The sequence below is a fragment of the Carcharhinus amblyrhynchos genome, chromosome 22, assembly GCF_965287045.1.
Source record: "Carcharhinus amblyrhynchos chromosome 22, sCarAmb.v2.hapA, whole genome shotgun sequence".
NCBI lineage: Eukaryota > Metazoa > Chordata > Chondrichthyes > Carcharhiniformes > Carcharhinidae > Carcharhinus > Carcharhinus amblyrhynchos.
In genome coordinates, this window is record NC_137345.1 from 19496275 (window position 1) to 19517595 (window position 21321).

The following is a 21321-nucleotide window of genomic DNA, read 5'->3' on the forward strand; positions in this document are numbered from 1 at the left end:
TTCCCAGTTATTTACCCAAACTCTGGAGATGGTGTCCAATCTTCTATTCTCACCTAGTTATGTTATTTTATATTGTTTACTTGAATATCCCTTGGAACTGCTCGTGGTGTTTGGAGACTGCAGCATGTATATGATATTTCATGGCTACCTTGGCTTGTCCCTTTAATGATACTGTTCAAGTTGTCTCAGGGGGATTTCAAATAATTATGGCAGCTTGTAAGGTGCCAAAGTCAATTTCACGTCAATAAATTGCTTGAAACTTTCAGACCGTGGGTAATAGGAGACCAGGATGAAATATTGACATGCTCCCTCTTTTTTAATGTACATTAAAAAAAACATTTCCCACAGCTTACAAATTGGACAGTTGCTTACGTCCTCTTAAGTGCCACCGAATGAGATCAGTAGTGCATACTGATTGATGAGAATTGCAATTATTACATTCAACAAAAGCAGACCACAGTCATGAGCACTGCAAAGGGAATCATTAACGTAATGCAGCACCACAGCGATAGTACTATTATGTTCCATGGCTATTACAGTGGTGCTGAGGTTTTCCACTGTAGCGTATGAAAAGAAGAGTTATAAATTTGGAATGCACTGAACACAACTCCAACAGAAAAGCCAGGGCACCCTGCAAGCCTTAGGCGACCCATATGCAGCATTACGGTCGGCTGGGTTATATAATAAAGGCTGTATTTTGTGCCACTACCACCCATCTGAGCTGCTCTGAATTCTTCAGTAATTAGCTATTCAGATTATTATTAGCCTGTCAGGACTATTTTCATGTAATTCTATTCTGTTCAACTCCGTTCATCAGAGGAGATTGAAAATAGAAAGCTGTAATTAGTGTGGATCTCATTAAACTCTTCCAGCCTGTGGCGCTCAGCCAGAAATCAAACCACATTATTTCTAATGGAATACAGATCGGTTCTATATTAAGAGCTTATTGACTAACATACTGTTCTGTGTCTGTGTACAGACTGAACCTTTCCTCAATATTTAGCTTTGGTCAATAGCTTCACATTGTGCACATAGCATTTCTTGTTCTGAATCAGCATTGGCCAAGGTAGACTGCATTTTGCGAAATTCTCTTCGCTTTCACTCTTCCACATTTGAGTTGCTTATTTTAATTAGTAAGCAATAAACACAACAATTGCTGGGTATCCTTGTTAGCCATTTAAACCTATGCAAATTTCTGAACATTAGTCACCTGCAAAATTGCTTTTTTTTTGCAATTTTTCATTGCTTGATGTGCAAAGACAATTGTTTTAGACTATCTTCCCTTTTAATATTGCAATTGGGTTCCAGTACATCACAGACATGATGGTTGAAGGGCCGTTTTCAGTGTTGTATACCTCTATGTTTCTATGTAAAAGCCTCACAGTAAATTTGTTGTAACAACGTCCACAAATTGATGCTACGATCCGACCAGCCAATGATTGTATTGAATGGTGCAGCAGGCTCAAGGGGCCGAATGGCCTACTCTTGCTCATAATTTGTGTGCTTAATCATCACCATGCACTTGCACTAACACTGGAACTCTCTGAAAGACAGCAAAGCTTTCAACTGGCACAGCTATCAGCCTAACTGGGAATCGGTTAAAAGGTTATAACCCAATCACAGGCTTGAAATTACATCATGATCAGGACAAGCTCTACTCTAATGATATTTGATGGCACCAGAATGACATTATTTGGTTGCGGCCTTGCAAAACACTTTCACTTCACAGTCTTTTTGTTACTACAATGCTGAGAGAGCTACCAAATCCAATATCTGAAAGCAATTTATGCTTTAGTACAATTATGCATGGATTTTATAGAAATTTCTTCAAAATCTTGTGGCCATTGACAGAACCCCTGATGTTCATAAAGCCTCAGCACAGACACGCTAGTCACTGAGAGCACGTTCCCCACTTGCCCGGAGCTGAATAACAATCAGGAGCTAAAATACTGCTTGCAAATGTCATTGGCCAGCTTCACCAAGTCTGCCAAGTGGAGTGACTTCCACCTGCTCTCTAAGACACAGGCCGCCAGATCAATTCCCTACAGCCAATGGGGATCTTTTGAACTTGGAATAAAAGGAACAGTAGCTCCAAGATCAAGCAGCTCTGCCGTTTGTAAGAAGTCATAGGAAGATGATAAAGTCCTCCACAAAAAAAACGGTGAATGTATGATCCTTGCCTGAGAAGATAAAAGTGTCATTTTTAACGGAGCTAGGTAAAGGATGTGTGTGTCTGTATGTGCGCATGTGTGTCTGCGGAGGTGGATGTGGGATGTGGGGGGTGGGAGGTGGGGGGGAGGTGTAGTGGCACCTGTTCAGGGGGGTTATAATGCTTTGGTTCTTTGAAGCCAGCAGTCACATGCACACAGGGCTCCCACTGGATTTTCTTCAAGGCAGCATACTTTATCTCAAGTTTACAGAAAGATGCACCAGCCATCAAATGGTCAACTTGGAATACAATTTGTATTGAATTATACTGACAGGAGACTGAACTGAAATCAGCCGAACTCATTCTGTTTAGGCTACTGAGCAGACAATGAATGCACATTGGAGAGACTTTTGTATCTCTACCTGCGCTGGAGCCAGGAATAAATAGGCATGTTGCAATTCACCATAATTAAACTTAGAAATTACCATCAATTTAACTTCACGCAAAAGCTGGCGTTTTACTGCAGTGTTTGTAGCTCAGTGTAAAACTTTTAATGATATGAAGTTGAAAGGACCTAACATTTTTGGTACTTCTGTTAAAATCTTAGTTCCACCGTATACGCTTTGTACGCTCTTTCACACAAAAAGACAGAATGTTCCCGATGGTGTGGGTAGTCCAGAACTAGGGGTCATAGTTTGAGGGTTAAACCTTTTAGGGCTGAGGTGAGGAGAAACGTCTTCATCCAGGGAGAGGTGAATCTGTGGAATTCATGACCACAGGAAGTAGTTGAGGGCAAAACATTGTGCGATTTCAAGAAGAAATGAGGTATTGCTCTTGGGGCTAAAGGGATCAAGGGATGTAGGGGGAAAAACGGTATCAAGATATTGAGTTTGATAAATCAGCCATGATCAAAATGAATGGCGGAGCAGGCTTGAAAGGCCGAATGGCCTACTCCTGCTTCTAGTTTCTATGTTTAGTAGTAAGTCTGCTACATTGTGGAATCTAAAAGAACAAAATATGAATAAAACATGTTGAAAACACTCAGGTTGAGCTGTGTCTATGGAAAGAGAAAGAGAGTTAATGTTTCATGTCGATGCAAATATAAGAACAGATTTAAAATGCTTGGAGGCTATTGGTTCAAACGTAAGTTTATTTATTAGTGCCACAAGTAGGCTTACATTAACACTGCAATGAAGTCACTGTGAAACTTCCCTAGTTGCCAGACTTTGGCACCTGTTTGGAAACACTGAGGGGGAATTTAGTATTGCCAATGCACCTACTTAGCATGTCTTTCGGACTGTGGGAGGAAACCAGAGCACACAGAGGAAAGCATGCAGGCACAGGGAGAACATGCAGACTCCGCACAGGCAGTGCCCCAAGCTGGGAATCAAACCCAGGTGCTGTGAGGCAGCAGTGCGAACCACTGTGCCACCATGCTGTCCTACAGACTTTATTGAAAGCGCCAGTTTGATAGGAATATGTGCCTAAAATGTATTATAAATGCAAAGGTGCTCAGCAGAGCAAGGATTAGCATGGGACTGGAGTTTGGCACCACCCACAATGAGATGAACATTGGCACATGGTCAAAGAACAGTCTGGGAGAACTTTGTAAGCAGTTAGCCTGCATGGTGGGAACTACACCATGCAGCATACTTGGAACTATAAATAGTTAAAGCCTACTGATTAAATGTTTATATTCAAACACTCAAGCCTCAATAACAAGCCACCATCACTACAACCTATCTAAATAACCCATATCAAGTAAATAGTATGACATGGTGGAACAGAATTTGGTAATAGCATCTCACGCTGGCAATCAATGACGATAAGAAGGGTGGCAACAAAATGACAGGATACACAATAGTATCCGAGGATATGCAACAGGGGAGCCTGAATAGAGAGATGCACACCCAAAAAGGGATATTGCCAGACCCCGAGTAATGTAGAAGCAGAAAACATGGACAGCAAAATAGGAATGGAGAGAAGCCACCAAGCCCCTTGGTCAGGATTCACAAGAAGAGTGAGTGAGATGTCTAATTCCTGATTATTAATTGAATTCAAAATTCCACCATGGTGGGATTTGAATTCTTGTACCCAAAACATGAGCCTGTACCTTTGAATTACAAGTCCAGGCACATTGCCACTATGCCACATCTTCCCCACGACTTAGGGGAAATCGGGGTTGGGGTTCTTGATAGACAGGCCAGAGGATGGGAGCAACCATTGTTGGGATGCGGGGAGGGTGGAGTCTGGAGGGCAGGAAAGTACCTGCACTTAGTTGTTGACCAGGTGGCAGTACCAGGAGGTTTAGGAGATTGAAGAAGCTGAAAAATCAGACACAGCAAGACCTGCAAAGGGAGAGAAGAACAAACCCTGTAAAATTGACTGGCAGAGTCAAAAGTTTACAGAAGAAACAGAGTAAAGAGAAAAAGAGGACATGAAGAAAAATAACTGAAGTACAAGAGGGGAGTTGCTGCAAAGTTTTAAAAAAAAGAGCAAAGCAGTGTTACAGCTTTAAGTGTAAAATAACCGGCCCCAAAGAGACAAGAAAAAAGACTTGTTCAAAAAAAAACTCTGCAAACAGCCAGAAAATAAACAAAAGAGGAGAGATCACTGCAATGACCTCTCTTTAGGAAACGTGGAAGTTTTAAAATGTTCAAAAAGAGCAGTCGCATTCTTGCCAAAAGCACAGGAAAAACACAGACACAACTGGCAGCTGCTGACAGTGGAGCACAAAAAAAAGTGACAGCCTTAAAGCAGCAATACATTTAAAGTGGAAATACACTAGAAAGTGGCAATCAAAGAAAAAAGGAAATGGCTAAGGACAGGAAAATTAGAGACAACCCCAGATAGAGGGCAACTCTTAAAAAAAAAGTCCAAAAGTAATGAAAGATCCCACAACAGGGTTGGAGGGGAAGGCAATGAGAGAAATGCAGAATGGAAACAAATCAACAATTCAGAGGTAAATCTGGCCAGTGAATCCAAAAGGGTTTGGCTGAAGTTAAGACAAGTGGAAACAAAGATTTGCAAATTGAATATGTTTGTGACAGATTCCCCTTGGAAGAAACACAGACCTCAAAAGAAACTATAAATTATTAAATTAAACTGGCACCAGCAAAAATAATTAAAGCTCTACAGAAGATCGTTACAGAAGATGCGGTGGCAAGATGCAAAATTGGAGAAACACAGTTGCAAACATTTACAAAATTGAGGAGAATGGAATGAGAATAAACTGAACTCCATGAAAATGCAACTAGAAAATAAGAACAGGTCCAGTGAAGAACCGTATCAGAAGAATAGGAGTTTGAAGTTTATAGAAGGAAACTAAACTAAGTAACTTTTTTTAAAAACTGAAATAGCATAATTGAATTTGAAACTGTCAAGTCTCAACAAAGAACCTGAAGAGACTATTCACAGCCTTAGAAGAGAGTTGCAGAAGGAAAGCTTGACAAGGAGAAACTAACTGTAGAGGTGAAAATATTGAAATTGACAGCAGGATCAGCAATTCAGACACAAGAATTACATACCAGAGCAAAATTGCTGAAAGGATCACAGTAATGAAAAAGAACAAGCAGCAATATTATAAAATAATCAATGTAAAAAAAACACTGATTTGAAAGAGAAGAAAGTTTATGACACAACCCAAAGGCAAAGCACTATGACCATTTCTTCACATGTGGCAGATCATGATGTGAAAGAACTGTCAAGACCATATTGTATTGCAATAGCAAGTTACTGGGATAGGGCCTGGGTGCGATTGTAACCATTGCAGACGCGCTGGGCCGAATGCCCTCCTTCTGCATTGTAGGATTCCATGAATACACTTAGAGGTAATCCACTGAAAGTGGAAACATACTTGAAAGCAGCAAATTAAAGAAAAAAGGAAATGGCTAAGGAACAGGAAAATGAGAGGCAACCCCAAATACAGGGTGACTCTCAAAAAAAAAGCCTCAGAAATAATGAAAGATCCCACAAGGGAGGGGGGAAAATGAGAGAAATGCAGAACAAAAAGAAGTCAACAATTCACCCCAGACAGGCTTGGCCTGCAGTGGTTTTGGGAGGAGATGTCTCAGGGCCTTTGGTGAATTGCTGCACTGCATTTTGTAGATAGTACACACTGCTGCAACTGAGCTTCGGTGGTGGAGGCAGCGGATGTTTGTTGATGTGGTGCCAATCAAGTGGGCTGCTTTGTCCTGGATGGTGTCAAGCTTCTTGAATGTTGTTGGAGCTGCACCCACCCAGGCAAGTGGGGAATATTCCAACACACTCCTGATTTAGTTTGGCAGAAGTTAAGGCAAGTGGAAATTAAAGTTCAATTTGTGAAATGAGCGTGTCCATGACGGATTCGAAACACAGAAATTAAAGACTTCAAAAGAAATTATTCAACTTAATTGTATTATTTATTGTGTTCTCTAGTAGAAAGTAGATGTGATGAGATGTGCCAGCGTGCATTATAATGAACATAGAACATAGAATCTTACAGTGCAGAAACAGGCCATTTGGCCCATCGAGTCTGCACTGACTACAATCCCACCCAGGCCCTACCCCCATATCCCGACACATTTACCCGCTAATCCCTCTAATCTACACATCCCAGGACACTAAGGGGCAATTTTAGCTTGGCCAATCAACCTAACCCGCACATCTTGGACTGCAAGATGCTCAGCAGGTCAAGGGCTAACATGGGACTGGAGGGTGGCACCATCCACATGGTGAGATTAATGTCACCACATGGGTCAAAGGACAGTCTGGAAGAAGTCTGCAAGATGCCAGCCTGCGTGGTGATCGCAACATGATGCAAGATCATATTTGGAATGGTAAGTAGTGAAAGCTGAAGGTGTTAACGTTTAAAGGCTCAGGTATCAAGATCTCATCAGTCAGCTACCATCGCTGCAGCATAAAGTACCCATAATGACTACGTAATATGACAGATGGTGGAAGGATTAAAGAAAAATAGTACAATAATGAATAAATATCAAACCCATTATCTACAAGCATCTACATATTCCTATCTCCATATTTTTGCCTTTTTTGAACAACAGCGACAGGATTAAAAATGATTCTTTCACCATCTCAAAAAATACAGAGATTAAAACGACTGCATTTTCCAATCGATTTCTTTCCATCCACAATGCAGGAAATGTCAGCTACTTAGAATGCTTCACCGAAACACATTTACGCCAAGGCAAAGGTGAATCGAAAGACGTTAATTGCTTTGTTGCAGATCTAATTTCCACTTTTTGGACAGAAGCACAGATTTTTGAAGTCACCAGCTACAAAAAAAAAGGAACAGACTTGCAGCACATTAAAAAGGTACTCCAGGATCGGAATCACTTCCAGATCCCAGCCCCACGCTTACTGTCAGGGCACCCGCTTGAGAGAATACCTGGAGGTGGTTGCCTTCAGATCCATTGTCTAAGTATGAGGCAAGTTCCTGAGGCACAAGTCAGGTTTGTGATGGAATATTCCCTGGATGGGGGCAGCTCCAACAGTACTCAGGAAATTTGACACCATCCAAGGCAAAGTAGCCCTCTTGATTGGCACCACATCTACAAACATCCATTTCCTCCACCACCGATGCTCAGTAGCAGCAATGCGTACTATGTATAATATGCACTGCAGCAATTCACCAAAGATCCTTAGACTGCACCTCCCAAACTTATGACTACTTCCATCTAGATGATCAAAGGAAGCAGATAGATGGGAACACCACCACCTGCAAGTTCCCCTCCAAGCCACTCACTGTCCTGACTTGGAAATATATCACCATTCCTTTGCAGTCGTTGGGTAAAAATCCTGGAATTCCCTCCCTAAATGCATTACGAGTCATGGACTGCAGCGAGTCAAGGCGGCAGTTCACCTTCTCAAGGGCAACTGGGGATGGACAATAAATGCTGGCAGCCCATGTCCCATGAATTAACAATAAATAAAGAGTAATAAGGTTGCAACTCCAATCATAAGGCCTGCAGCCTTAGAAAGACAGTAGTCCGTAAAGCAGAAATGGGCACTGCTCCTGCAGGAGCAGGAAGCATGAAAAGGTATTCAATTTAATACAACAAATGATGGCCCCAATTGCCAGGCCTCTCCGTAGAGGGGAATGGAATGGCTGACAGCCACTGTTGTGACCTGCTGATTCCTGTGTCTCTGATGAGGCTGTGGGGAGGGGAAGATAAAGTGACAGAAGAGCCTCTTTCCCTTAGCCAGCTGCTAGCAAGGTCCCTCCAAGGACCTGCCTGGCTTGGGCCTCAATGAGGCCCTCTCCACCACTGGGAAGATTGCGGTACCCTCACGAATGGGCAGTTAATCTAGCAGATTGGATACCTGTCTCTGCCAGTGATGACTCATCTCTGGGAAAATGCTGCAGGGTGGGTAACCTCTGTCAATGATGTTTAGAATATCTTTTGCTCTGTTACCCTAAGCATATATTCTGGGTTATACCTGAAAGTAGGACTTCTCTTTAGTATTGTCTAATCATACATAGGAACAGGAGTAGGCGATTCAGGCTTGTTTGTCATTCAAATAGATCATGAATGGCCTGTGCCTCAACTCCATTTAGCTGCCTTTATTCCAAATTCCTTGGTAGCCTTACCTAACAAATATCCACCTATCCAACTCTTGAAAACCTCAACTGACCCCACTATCCACAGACCTTTCAGGGAGAAGGGTTCCTGTTCTGTACTTTGAGATAATGCATTTCCTGACTTCACTGTTGGTGGCCTGACAATAGCCAGAGTTTTCCGGCCGTTCATGTTGCCAGGATTTTCCAGTCCCGCCGACAGTGCCCCTGCCCCCTGCCATGGGTTTCCCAGCAGCAGGGGTGCATTCAGAGGAAAACCCTGCTGACGACGGCAGGAGCTGAAGATCCCACCAACGGCCAATAGCGAGCCACACACGGCAGGGCACGTGGAAAATCCCACTCTCTGATTTCAAAATCACGTCCTTTTGTTCTTAATTTCCCCACATGAAGTAGCCGCTTTCCTGCTCTATCTTATCAAATACTTTTATTAGTTTAAACATCTCAATTAGATTATCCATCAATTTTTTATAACTGAAAGCAACATGAGCAGAATTTATGCTCTACACAACTGAAGCACAACTTCCTCTCTTTTCATCCCAGCCCTCTGGAGATACAGGCCAACATTCCATTAGCCTTGTTGATTGATGTTTTAAAATCTAGCCACTAGCTTTTAGAGAACAGTATACCCAAACATCCTTGCTCTCCCACAGATCCGCGTTTCTTAGCATTTAGTAAATACTCGCATTTATCTTTCTTGAAGCCAAATTGGATGACCTCACAATTCCCCACGTTGAACTCCATTCGCCATAGCGTAGCCCATTTAGTTAGTCAACCCATACATCATTTTGTGACAACCTGTTTGCATCTGTTCACACAAGGCCTCCTTATTGATCACTGGATTGAATCTATTGCATGCTTGACAGGTTAATGCTTTCTTTACGTTTGCCAATTGCAGTATAGCTAGAATAACCCTGGAAGTACTGGTGACCCCAATTTATAAGATGTTAGGTTGATGCAGATTATTCAAACTTATTGCCTGACTTGACCTGATTTATTATTGGTGTCACAGGCATTGGTATACAGTGAAAAGTATTGTTTCTTGCACGCTGTACAGATAAAGCATACCATTCACTAGAATGTGTTACAATCACAGATAAGGGGTGGGAATCTCCCTAAAAAATTCTAATTGTTGACTTCATGTAAAAGCTGGAATAAATCCCACTGGGTTTTTCTGCGGGGGTTTCAAAAAGAATCTCTCACACACTGTGCACTAGCGTGATTCGCTCCAGAAATCAGGGGGCAGGGCCTATCTCCATCCGAGAGGCCGGTAGGATAGTTCTGAGTGGGCCATTGCGCATGTGCTGATCTGTCAGTGCCGAGATCAGCACATACGCAGTGGCTCCCCGCCCCCGCCCTGCCAGTCTACCGATCGCTAGCCAGCCCCGTAACCCCCACATTGCCAATTGTGCGACCCACTCGCCCCCGCCCCCACTGCCTAACCGCTGGTCTCCCAAACATACCCAGGCCAGCCTCGAACCCTGCACCATTGGCTCAATCTCCCACCCTCCCCCCACCCCCACAACCAACAGCAGTCCCAAACCCTCCCCACCTGCAGCTCCAACCCCTTCCTCCCCCATCCTGAAGGCCAGCCCCGATCGCTACCCTCCTTCCCTGCCCCACCGACTCTGACTGCAGAGTGGCAGCCGGACCCCTCCCCCACCAACCTCCTCCGGAGGCCCTGCTCCCCCCATCAGGCCCTACCCCCTTGGCATTTCCCCATGTCCAGTGGGCAGTGCTGAGGTGTCATTTGGGCATTAGCACTTTGCCCCTTGGGCAAAGTGCCAGGGCACAGGCTGGCACTGCCAAGGTGGCAATGCCCAGGGGCACCCCCTCAGCACGCACCAATGCTCTGAGGGGCCTCCAATGGGGTTGGAACGATGGCTCCCCACTTGCGGGGAGCTGTAGTAAACCCTGCTGGAGTGAATTACTCCTGGCGGGGGAGAGGGTGGGAAAGAGGGGTTGGCAAGCTCGGAGATTTCCGTCTTGAGCCTGCTATTGATATTCAAATGATATTACAAGGACCTGCTGCATACATTTTGCAGCTCCGTGCCAGTTTTCAGCATGGAACTGACAGCACTGGAAAACCTACGCTGAGAGACGGATGAAGGCCTAGATGCCCAGTGCGAATCGGCTGCTGTGAGAGCCTCCCAACCGCCGTGCTAAAAAAGCAGTGCAGAGGGATGGGAGAATCTGCCTGAGGGCATAGCGAAAGATCAGCTTTATATATAGTAGGTCCATTCAAAAGTCTGATTGCAGCAGGGAAGAAGCTGATCGTGAGTTGTTACTGTCGGATCAGTGCTATCACTGGTTGCAATAACAGGGCTGGGCAAATTTTGTCCCTTTTAATTTATAACATTTGAAATTGCTGCTTCTTCTGTGGCCACAATGTCACAGCCGTTCATGCAGGCACGATTTTCCCAACCCGCTGCAGTGAACGCAGAGTTGACTGACTGTCAAAATCTCTGACTTCCCTGCAGTGCACGCATGGTGTGAATGGCTGTTAAGATCGTGCTATGTATCAATTTTGTAATTTGCCTATTGTTGATTGTAAATTATAGCAGGAGATACTTGCTCCAATTATATTACAATCATTATATCAAGCAAGCCAATTATTTTCAGCACAAAACCAGGTCAAATTTTCTCACTATGTCTGGAATAGGTATAATGTAAAAAATAATGAATAAAGGGAAAGCTAACATCTTTGAGAACAGCTGAGCTTTTGAGGTTCACTCGTTGCTTTTTTAACACCAGACCCGGGCAATGAAAATATGACCTTGTAATTAATCCTAGCCATTCATTAGATCCCATCGATCTGCAAGCTTTCTGAGATGTACAGATGTGGCATTCGAGCAGGTTGCTCTCAGCGAGGTGGTATACATAGTTATGAATTTATAATTGCAACTCAGTTCACTCAATAAATTACTGGCCTCCTCTAAGAGCACAAGCACAGTTTCAACTGAGTACTGAACGACATCTAGAATGAGAATAATTCCATGCATCGCGCTTGCTTTTCTTCCTCCTCACCTGTAAAACTCGCAGGTTTGATTCCCAAACAGCACGTTGACATTGCTGCCAGCTCCAAGGTATTTTCCCGTAATCGTCACCATCGTCCCCCCAGACTCCGGACCTCGATTTGGGTTCAAGTCCTCCAGAGAAGGCTTCTGTTGAAAGGAGACGAGAAAATAAAGACACAGATTTAAAGAGTAGAGACAAAGACTGATTAAAAACATAATTACTTCTCCAGTTTGTTTCGACTGATGCTGTTAAAGTCATCCTTTGCATGATGCATTGTTCTTATGATAACACAACCAAAGATCCTTGGCTTACATTTATTTAAACTTCCCTTCTTCTTCCTTCCCAAGGGCGCAGAGTGGAATCTACATATCTCTGCAGACTGTCACCTTTGAAGGTTTGAAAGAACATCTTCAATGAATGCCTTCTTTTTCATTCATTTAACTTTTACCACCAGCACTTACAGCTTGAATTAGACAGTTGGTTTTGCAATGCAGTATTTCAGAGACTACTTGAAAGGCTTTTAGAATGGCATTAACTTTTGGAACAATAAAAGGCAGTAAACAAACTACCATAAATGCCTTGGGCAGCGGGACGCATTCTTCAAATTAGTGAGCTTAAGTTCTGTTCCCCCTCCCCTTGTTAAATGACTAACTAGACCAAACAATAGCTTCTGATGTATGTTGAGAGAGGGCGATTTTAAAAGGAATTTATTCACTTGGCCTCACAACACTCTCAACATGGTTCCAGATCTGGTGTACATTACCAAAGGCGGTCTGAATAATTCTAATTTAAACACTCAGTCCGCTTCACGGGAACACAATCGATCCCTCATTGCAATGGTAATCAAGAAATCAGAATATTCTTTGTTGGTTGGGGGGAAACGCATTTAATGTGGAGGGAACAGAAAACTTGCAAAAATGTTTGCCACGCTGGGGCAAAAGAAGTTGGGAAAATGTAGTTGAATCTTTTTTGCAAAGCGTTACACTGAAGAAATGCTAACAAATTACCCATTTAAAGCAACAAAAATGGTGATGATCTTATTTAAAAAAGGAATTTTTAGGTTAGACAATTTGGTTATTTAATTATTTTATGCAGTCCAAAAATGATAGATTTCAGCTTTCACAAAAATTCCTGAAGGCAATATTCTGAAAAGAATGCCTACAATAATCCTCAGGGAAATCAATATTTTTGTACTTGGAGACATTGATGTATGTGCATACTCATGCACAGTGTATAGGCATAGCATACACCATTTTATCCGCCAGCAACGAACTTGCAGTACCTTAGGAAGGCATTCAGCAAAGCTTTTAGTTTTTAGACTACGGCGCACAGTGGTTAACACTGCCGCCTCACAGCGCCAGGGACCCAGGTTCAATTCCAGCCTTGGGTGACTGTGTGGAGTTTGCATGTTCTCTCCGTGTCTGCAGAGGTTTCCTCTTACACTCCCAAAGGTGTGCACGTTAGGGAGATTGGCCATGCTAATTTGCCCCTTAGTTTCCCAAGATGTATAGATTGGGGGATTAATGGGGTAAATATGTGGGGTTACGGGGATAGGATCTGAGTGGGACTGTCGTCAGTGCTAGCTTGACGGTCTGAATGCTCTCCTCTGCACAGCAGGGATTCTATAAATCGAAGTTCTCTAATTTCAAAAGGATTGGCACTTGCCATGAAATTGTGCGCACAGGAACTTTCTGGGGCACAAGATTCCCAGTGTTCATGGAAACAATTTTATGATGCTCAGAGAATCTTCGGAATCATTTTAATAAACCAAGGGTACACTTCACTTGAAGCCAGTGTGGGCAGAACAAGAAAATTAAGTGATTGAAGGGGAAAATAAATGAAGTGTAAAGAAACAAGAATAACGCAGAGAAACAGCTACAGAACAGATAAAGACAGAGAGAGAGAGAGAGAGAAAGAACAGTGCACAGAGCCAGGGGGAGGAGCATGCCTCAGAGGTACAGAAGACAAAGGCAACAACAGTAAAGATAGAGAGGGAACGGGTAACGTGGAACAACATTTTCCATTCTCATTTGTGGCTGGGATTTTCCCGTGCCACCAAAAGCGAACTGGGCTTTGACTGGAATGCCGGATTTTCCATTCCCGCTTGCAACAGGTCCTGCCATGGACAGGACTGGAGAATCCAACCCATTGGGCACGCAGTTCAGACCTGCTTTTGCCAGGGCAGTCCCGATTTTCCAGAGAATATTCCAGTGTCCTGACAATTTCCGGAAAAAAAATCTCAATGCATCCGGGTTTCACCTTTTTTTTGTTTAGTCAAAGTGGGTCCTGGTGGGGAGAAAGACTGTGCAAAATTTTGGTCATTGTTCTTAGACATCCATTACATTGCAATGCAGACAGCAAACCTATATTCCTCTCCCCACTGCCCCCTTGATGTCACCAAGGGAATTGTTATGACATTTTTGGCACTGCCAACTCCATTGTCCTTTAAACAATCCACAGAGTAGGGTTGCCAGCTCCAGCTGGCCACATTTCAGGAGGTGTCACCTCCCACCTTGAACTCATCCCCCCGCCCCCCCAGACTCCTGCCACTAGTCACCCAATATACCGATCATTACAGATGATGCCATGGCTTTTCATGTGCCTGGCTTTGACCTTCATTTTGAAATCTGGTTACCCGGGAGAAACATATGAAAGCAGAAAACCAGGAACAAAGACACAGCACAAAATTAAACTGCAAATTCTAAACACGTTGTAATTTTGGATTTTGAAAAAGATAAATGAACAGTGAATACAACGAGGAAAATAAAATTTCATTCTTTTTTCCACACAAAAAGAGGAGGGAAAATGTGTAATGTTCACAGAGTCTGACCCCAGAGTGCTACAACTGAGTGATCAGAAAGTCAGAAATCGGGAACATTTTGAGTGTATGAAATGTTGATGCCAGTCAGAAACACCAATAAAAGTTGTAATTGTGTATTTCTCTGTCAGAAAGGAGAACAAAAACAAAGAAAGTACAACACAGAACAGGCCCTTTGACCCTCCAAACCTGCGCCGCTCAAGCGCCCAACTAGACCATTCGTTTGTATCCCTCTATTCCCAGTCTGTTCATGTGGCTAAGTCTTAAATGATCCCAGCATGTCCACCTCAATCACCTTGCTTGGCAGTGCATTCCAGGTCCTCACCACCCTCTGTGTAAAATACGTCCCCCTGACATCCTGTGTTGAACCTTGCCCCCTTAACCTTGAACTTGTGACCCCTTGTGTTCCTCACCTCTGACCTGGGAAAAAGCTTCCCACTGTTCACCCTATCTATGCCCTTCACAATTTTATACACCTCTATTAGGTCACCCCTCATCCTCCGTCTTTCCAGGGAGAACAACCCCAGTTTGCCCAATCTCTCCTCAGAGCTTAAGAGTTGATCACAACAACAATGGAAGCAGAGCAACTGAAATGGGAATGTAACAGACGTCTGGGAAACCTAGGTTAAAGAGGATTAAAGCCAGTGTATGGAGGGGAGAAGACAGCGGCATGGTGGCACAGTAGTTAGCACTGCTGCCCCACAACGCCAGGGACCTGGGTTCGATTCCCAGCCTGGGTCACTGTCTGTGGGGAGTTTGCATATCCCCCACATTTGCGTGGGTTTCCTACAGGTGCTCTAGTTTCCTCCCACACTTCAATGGTGAATTGGCTGTGCTAAAACCTCCCTCGTTATATCCAAACAGGTGCTGGAGTGTGGTGACTAGGGGATTTTCATAGTACTTTCATCGCAGTGTTAACATTAGCCTATTTGTGACTAGTAAATAAACTAACTAACTTACTTAGGTAAATCAGGAGCACTTACTAGGTTGTGCCATATCATGCAGCGATTATAAAATACCAGTCAACCTGAAATACACAGTAAGTTGTACAAAAGCAACAAAAAGAACTTAATTTCTCTTTTTATATTTTGTGGAGGGAAAGGAGGTCACTGAGCCACTCACTCTCGGGTTCAACTCACCACAAAGGTATACTGCTGTGTCGACTCTGTCATAAACTCGGGCTTACACTCCCCAACGCAGAGCTGCACTGGACCAGACTCTTTGCGAGGCCTCGCCTCTCCCATTTCACACACAATCCTGCCGAGGAGAGCATGAAAAGTAAGAACACAGATTTAGAACACGTGTCACCTCCCAGCAGTTATGTGTGCATCTGCCGTTAAATGGCTGCCTTCTAATTTTCCGCTGACATTTTCCGCTGAAATAAATGAACGCTCCTTGGCAGACAGCGGGACAGATTAAGCTGCTGTCACACTCCTGCACAACTAACAAATTGTCCCCTACAGCAAAGCAGCACATGGCGAATTTCAATTATACGGAGCAAAAAAAAAGAAAACATGAAAATATAATACCGAGATTAACTCCGGAAGAAAGGAAGTGCAGCGCAAAACCATTTATTACAATTAACCACCACTTTGTCTTTCATTGTGTAATATTCCATCATTCCACACATAAGGCAGATGAGATGGGAAAACTGAACAACAGTCTGTCTCTTTAACAAACCTCTCTAAAAGCAATTTCCCAGAACAAGAAACACATGTTACCGGATATGGAATTTTAAGAAAAACTCAGTTTGATTCTAAGACAAGTTTTCATTAAAATGTTGCTGCCTCTTTTTAAAAACAAAACAGGTACCACAATAATTCCAGAATGATTAGCATTCAACCATAGGCAAAGTGTAGTACAAAGGATAGAATAATATGCTTTAATAGCACCCAATTTGTCAAAAATCTAATAGAGTTTTTAAGTTAATGAAGTAGAATTAATGATGTACAGACAGTTCTTAATTTTCTCACTTTAGGAGAGAACGAGATGCTGATGAATGACATAATATTTGCATGAATCAATTCAAGCATTGATGCTTTATTGTCATTAAAACATTGCACCTTCCTTGTATAATTCCCGCAAAACTATTTTCAGGGGCGATGCGCTGAATTGGAAATGGATTTGAGTACGCACCTCGTTAACATGGAGATGAAGTACCTTAAATGTGGCTTTGCACACACTATTGGAGCCATTCCTGCCACCAGCAAGCCACCAAATCAGATAGACTCCCACCTCCTCTTCCGCCACAAAGCTGAGTTTTGAAAACTGAAGAGGGTTCAATCTCTGCACGCAAGCACTTTGCTGACTTCAGTGCAAACGTTCAAATATAGCAGTCATTTAACAACATTCTATTTTTCACCATCTCTAAGTTGAAATCCTTTCCAAATTGACAAAACTGCAAGTGTTGGTCATAGAATCAGAGAATCCTACAGTGCAGGAGGCCATTCAGCCCATCAAGTCTGAACCTTCCACAATCCCATCCCCACGCATTTACCCTAGCTAATCCCTCTGACACTAAGTGGCAATTTAGCATGGCCAATCCCATCTAACTTGCACATCTTTGGAATTTGGTGGAGAGGGTCTTTTGCTGTCAGGAAAACCACAGAAGTACGTAAATGATCCCTCCAGTTGTGAAGGTGAGATGATCATTCAGGTCCTCGGCACAAAAACATGGATGACTTGAAGTTAGCAAAAATAACGTCAAAGATATGGGTGCCCTCGGCAGGTGGAGAGAGAAACAGTATTAATATTTTTCGGGTCGGAGAACCTTCATCAGAACTTGATTCAGAATCAGTTCCGAGGAAAGGTCAATGATCGGAAACATTAACTCTTCCTCTTTCCACTGATGCTGCTCGACTTGCTGAGCTTGCCCGGCATTTTCTGGTTTTGTCCTCCAGATTTCCAGCATCTACATTAATTTTACTTTTCAACACAGAAAATATAAGCAAGGCCTGAAAGCCTGCTCCACCACTCATTATGATCAGGGCTGATCATCAAACTCAATATCCTGATTCCACATTTCCCCCCCCCATATCCCTCAATCCCTTTAGCCCTAAGAATTATATCTATTTTCTTGAAATCACACAACATATTGGCCTCAACTACTTTCTTTGAAGTCCACACATTCACTACCCTCTGGGTGAAGAAATTTCTCCTCGCCTCAATTCTAAAAGGTTTACCGCTTATCCTCAAACTATAACCCCTAGTTCTGGACTCCCCCACCATTGGGAACATTCTTTCTGAATCTGCCCTGTCTAATCCTGTTAGAATTATACAAGTCTCTATGAGATCCCCTTTCATTCTTCTAAACGCCAATGAATGTAACCCTAGATTTAGTCTCTCCTCATATGACAGACCTGCCATTGCAGGAATCAGCCTGATAAACCTTTGCTGTACTGCCTCTACAGCAAGGACATCCTTCCTCAGATAACGACAGCAAAATTGTACACAATACTCTAGGCACGGCCTCACCAATGCCCCATACAATTGCAGGTCAACAGAACTGTTAAGTTCAAAAATGGGGACACCTTACTGCAGTTACAGGGTCTTGGGTTCAATTTCAGTCTTGAGTGACTGTGTGGAGTTTGTACATTGATTCTGTGTCTGCACGGGTTTCCTCCTGGTGCTCTGGTTTCCTTCCACAGTCCAAAGATGGTTAAGTGGATTGGCCATGCTAAACGGCCCATTAGTGTCCTTCTCGTTTTGCCTGCTAAAGCCACAGGGTTTCCCACATGACATGGGTCTAAATCCAACAGTGGTAAATCACCATGTGTAGTGGGGGATGAGGCTCTTAAGTGGCTATAAATTGGCTACTTAAGGATCTCAATACACCAAAGGTAGTTTCAATGCCTTTCTTGCCGCAAAGGGGTCACAATCTAAGGATACAGGGTAGATTATTTAGTAAGAAGTCTCACAACACCAGGTTAGAGTCCAACCAGTTTATATGATAGTAATCCCACAAGCTTTCAGAAACGATGTTCCTTGGTCAAGTGCGTGGAAGGTTCTGATCAGAGAAGGGCATATAAAGTCACACACAGTTTACAAATCACTACATTTAGACTATTTAGGCCAGAGAGGAGGAGAAATTTCTTCACCCAGAGAGTGGTCAGCCTGTGGAACCACATGAAGTAGTTGAGGCCAAAGCATTGAATGTTTTCAAGCATCAACTAGATACAGCACTTGAGGCGAAGGTATCAAAGGATGTTGGGGGGGTGGGGGGGGGCGGTGGCGGTAAGGCAGGATCAGGCTTCTATTTCTGCTTCTATTTTTTATGTTACATTCCCCGCCCCCATCACTTACAATTTCAGAAAAGTCGGGGAGGAGGTAGGTATCAGGAATGCCTTCCGTTGGATTTAGTGTGCCTCCAATCACTCCTTTAAAATATGCTATCCTATGGATCTGTCTAGAGATGGTGACACCTCGAATGAAAGCGGCATTAACCACGGAGAGGCACTTGCTGGATTGATGGATGAAACGGACATTACTAAATGAAGCCTTTTCCTCAGGTACTGCAACACTGACAAACCTGGACAGTTTGTCTTCAGCCATGGTTCTGCTTGTCCATCAAGAATTCCCCGTGTTACTTCTAATGCTAGTAGAACTAATGGCAAGCATGCATTAGTCACAGGCAATGTTACATTTATTTTATTTCGCCAGTAGAGCTTCTGCAGGAGATATCATGCTGTATATATCGCACCAAGTGTTGGCGGACCAATCTGGCTCATTTCATTTATTACACAGCTTGAATGCTTCAGACACAGGTCTTGCCAAGGACCAGTACATTTCTAAAGGTCGAAGTGTGAATGCACCAATTGAGTGTTCAGTCTGGCTGCTTCTTGACAGCTTTAATTTTGAACAATGGATTCATAAATCTTATAGGATAATTTACTCCAGCACATGAAATATTGGGAGAAAAATTCAGATACAAGGGAGAGGCAAGTGAATCCATCGATGCTAGTGATTTAAAGGATATATACTTGCTAACTAACAAGTTTTGAAGATTCTGGATTAACTGAGAGATATATACACAGAACATGGAATTTAAGACTGGAAGAAGATCTTCTGTGTGCACTATTTAATGGAATTATAATCTGGTGGCTAAACATCACCAGTGGGATTTTCCAGTTGTTATAGATTCATAGAAAACCTACAGTACAGAAAGAGGGCATTCTGCCCATCAAGTCCGCACTGACCACAATCCCACCCAGGCACTACCCCCACATCCCTACATATTTTACCCACTAATCCCTCTAACCTACACATTTCAGGACACTAAGGGGCAATTTAAGCATGGTCAATCAACCTAACCCACATATCTGTGCACTGTGGGAGGAAACCCGAGCACCCGGAGGAAACCCACGCAGACAGGAGGAGAATGTGAAAACTCCACACGGACAGTGACCCAAGCCGGGAATTGAACCCAGGTCCCTGGGGCTGTGAAGCAGCAGTGCTAACCCACCACGCTGCCCTAGTTGTGCTTGCCCCAAAACAGTAAAATCCCGTCCGAGGTCAATGCATGGAACGCTCTCCGCCCACTACGATTCCCATGGCGGGCAGGACGGAAAAACTCCCCCCACACATTTCCTATTACAATGTGCAGAGTTCAAATCATTGCCAACAATCCTGCAATCAATTGCAACCTTAATCATACTGGCAAATGCTTAAAACATACGTATGATCTTTTGCCCACTAACCTAACAAAGGATTCAATTTAACCTATAGGTTAAAATAATGAGCTGGGGAGTGTCACAGATGTACTTTTAAATGTTTGCCTGACAACAGTAATTTCAAGCCTATAATGTTTATATTGATTTTGAAACCTTATCTCAGAATTCAAAGCGTTAATCACTGGTTTCCATGAATACAAATGTTCATTTGGTTAAAATTTATAGAGATTCATTTCAGTCCCCACAGGACATATTCACAGCAGGAAACTAGTCTAAACATGGAAGTCTAAATAAATCACTTCCCTCGTACAGAATTTTTCTTTAAATGAGGGGAATTAACTCTTCCAGAGCTTGATTTATTTTAAACATGAGAAACGCTTGCTTTTTGGCTCTTGTCTGTAAGGGCTATTAATAACTATCGGGGCGATTTTACCAATTTTATTCTAAATGCTGGGCAGACTTGAAATCAGGAGTGTTTCAGATCCGATCTTTAGGTCTGTTTCAGGCCCCCCCCATATCCACTCTGCCTGCAAAATTTTGAGCGCGTCGGATTCACGCTGCTGTAGCCAGTGGATGGGGCTTAACGTGCCCAAAAAACTGCAGAGGAAGGCAGTGCGCATGCACTCTGCTGCTGCACATGCACATTAGTAGCAGCAGGGGTCTGACAGGCAAAGAGAAAGCTGTCAAGCCCCTGTTCTTGCAGACTGCCTCAAACAACTCTCCCCTCTCTGCAATCGCAGGGGCCTGTGGCTCGAGATGCAGCCCCCACCACCCAAAGGCTACCAGACCAATTGCGGACCCCCCATTCCCTACAGATTGTGGACCCACTGCCACCACCACCCCCCCCCCCCAACAAACTGATCGCTGCAGAGTTGCAGCGTGCTCCTTCATCCCCTTACCGATCCCTGCAGCTGGCCCCCTCCTCCATTAGCCCCTCTCCCTACTAACCTCACCCCCCATTAGCCCTGCTCCCTGGCACTCCCTAGGTGCCAGGGCAGCACTGCCCAAGGGGCAATCCCTCCAATGCTCTCGGCCTCTCTGGTGGGGTGGTGTCCACAATGGCCTCCGGTTCCACTGGCGAGGCCAAGTCGAC

At 43.6% G+C, this 21321-nt stretch overlaps 1 protein-coding gene across 3 annotated transcripts in view; it reads right to left on the reverse strand.

The window, feature by feature from the left end:
- The window catches only part of LOC145356986 (plexin-A2-like), a 470896-nt gene that overhangs the window by 92503 nt on the left and 357072 nt on the right, over positions 1–21321 (reverse strand). For all 3 annotated transcript variants that reach the window (XM_080210014.1, XM_080210012.1, XM_080210013.1), the window contains 2 exons: positions 15699–15816; positions 11751–11887 (listed from right to left, as the gene is read on the reverse strand). In XM_080210014.1, coding sequence (XP_080066140.1) covers positions 11751–11887; positions 15699–15816 — 255 coding nt within the window. The remainder of the gene's footprint in view (positions 1–11750; positions 11888–15698; positions 15817–21321) is intronic.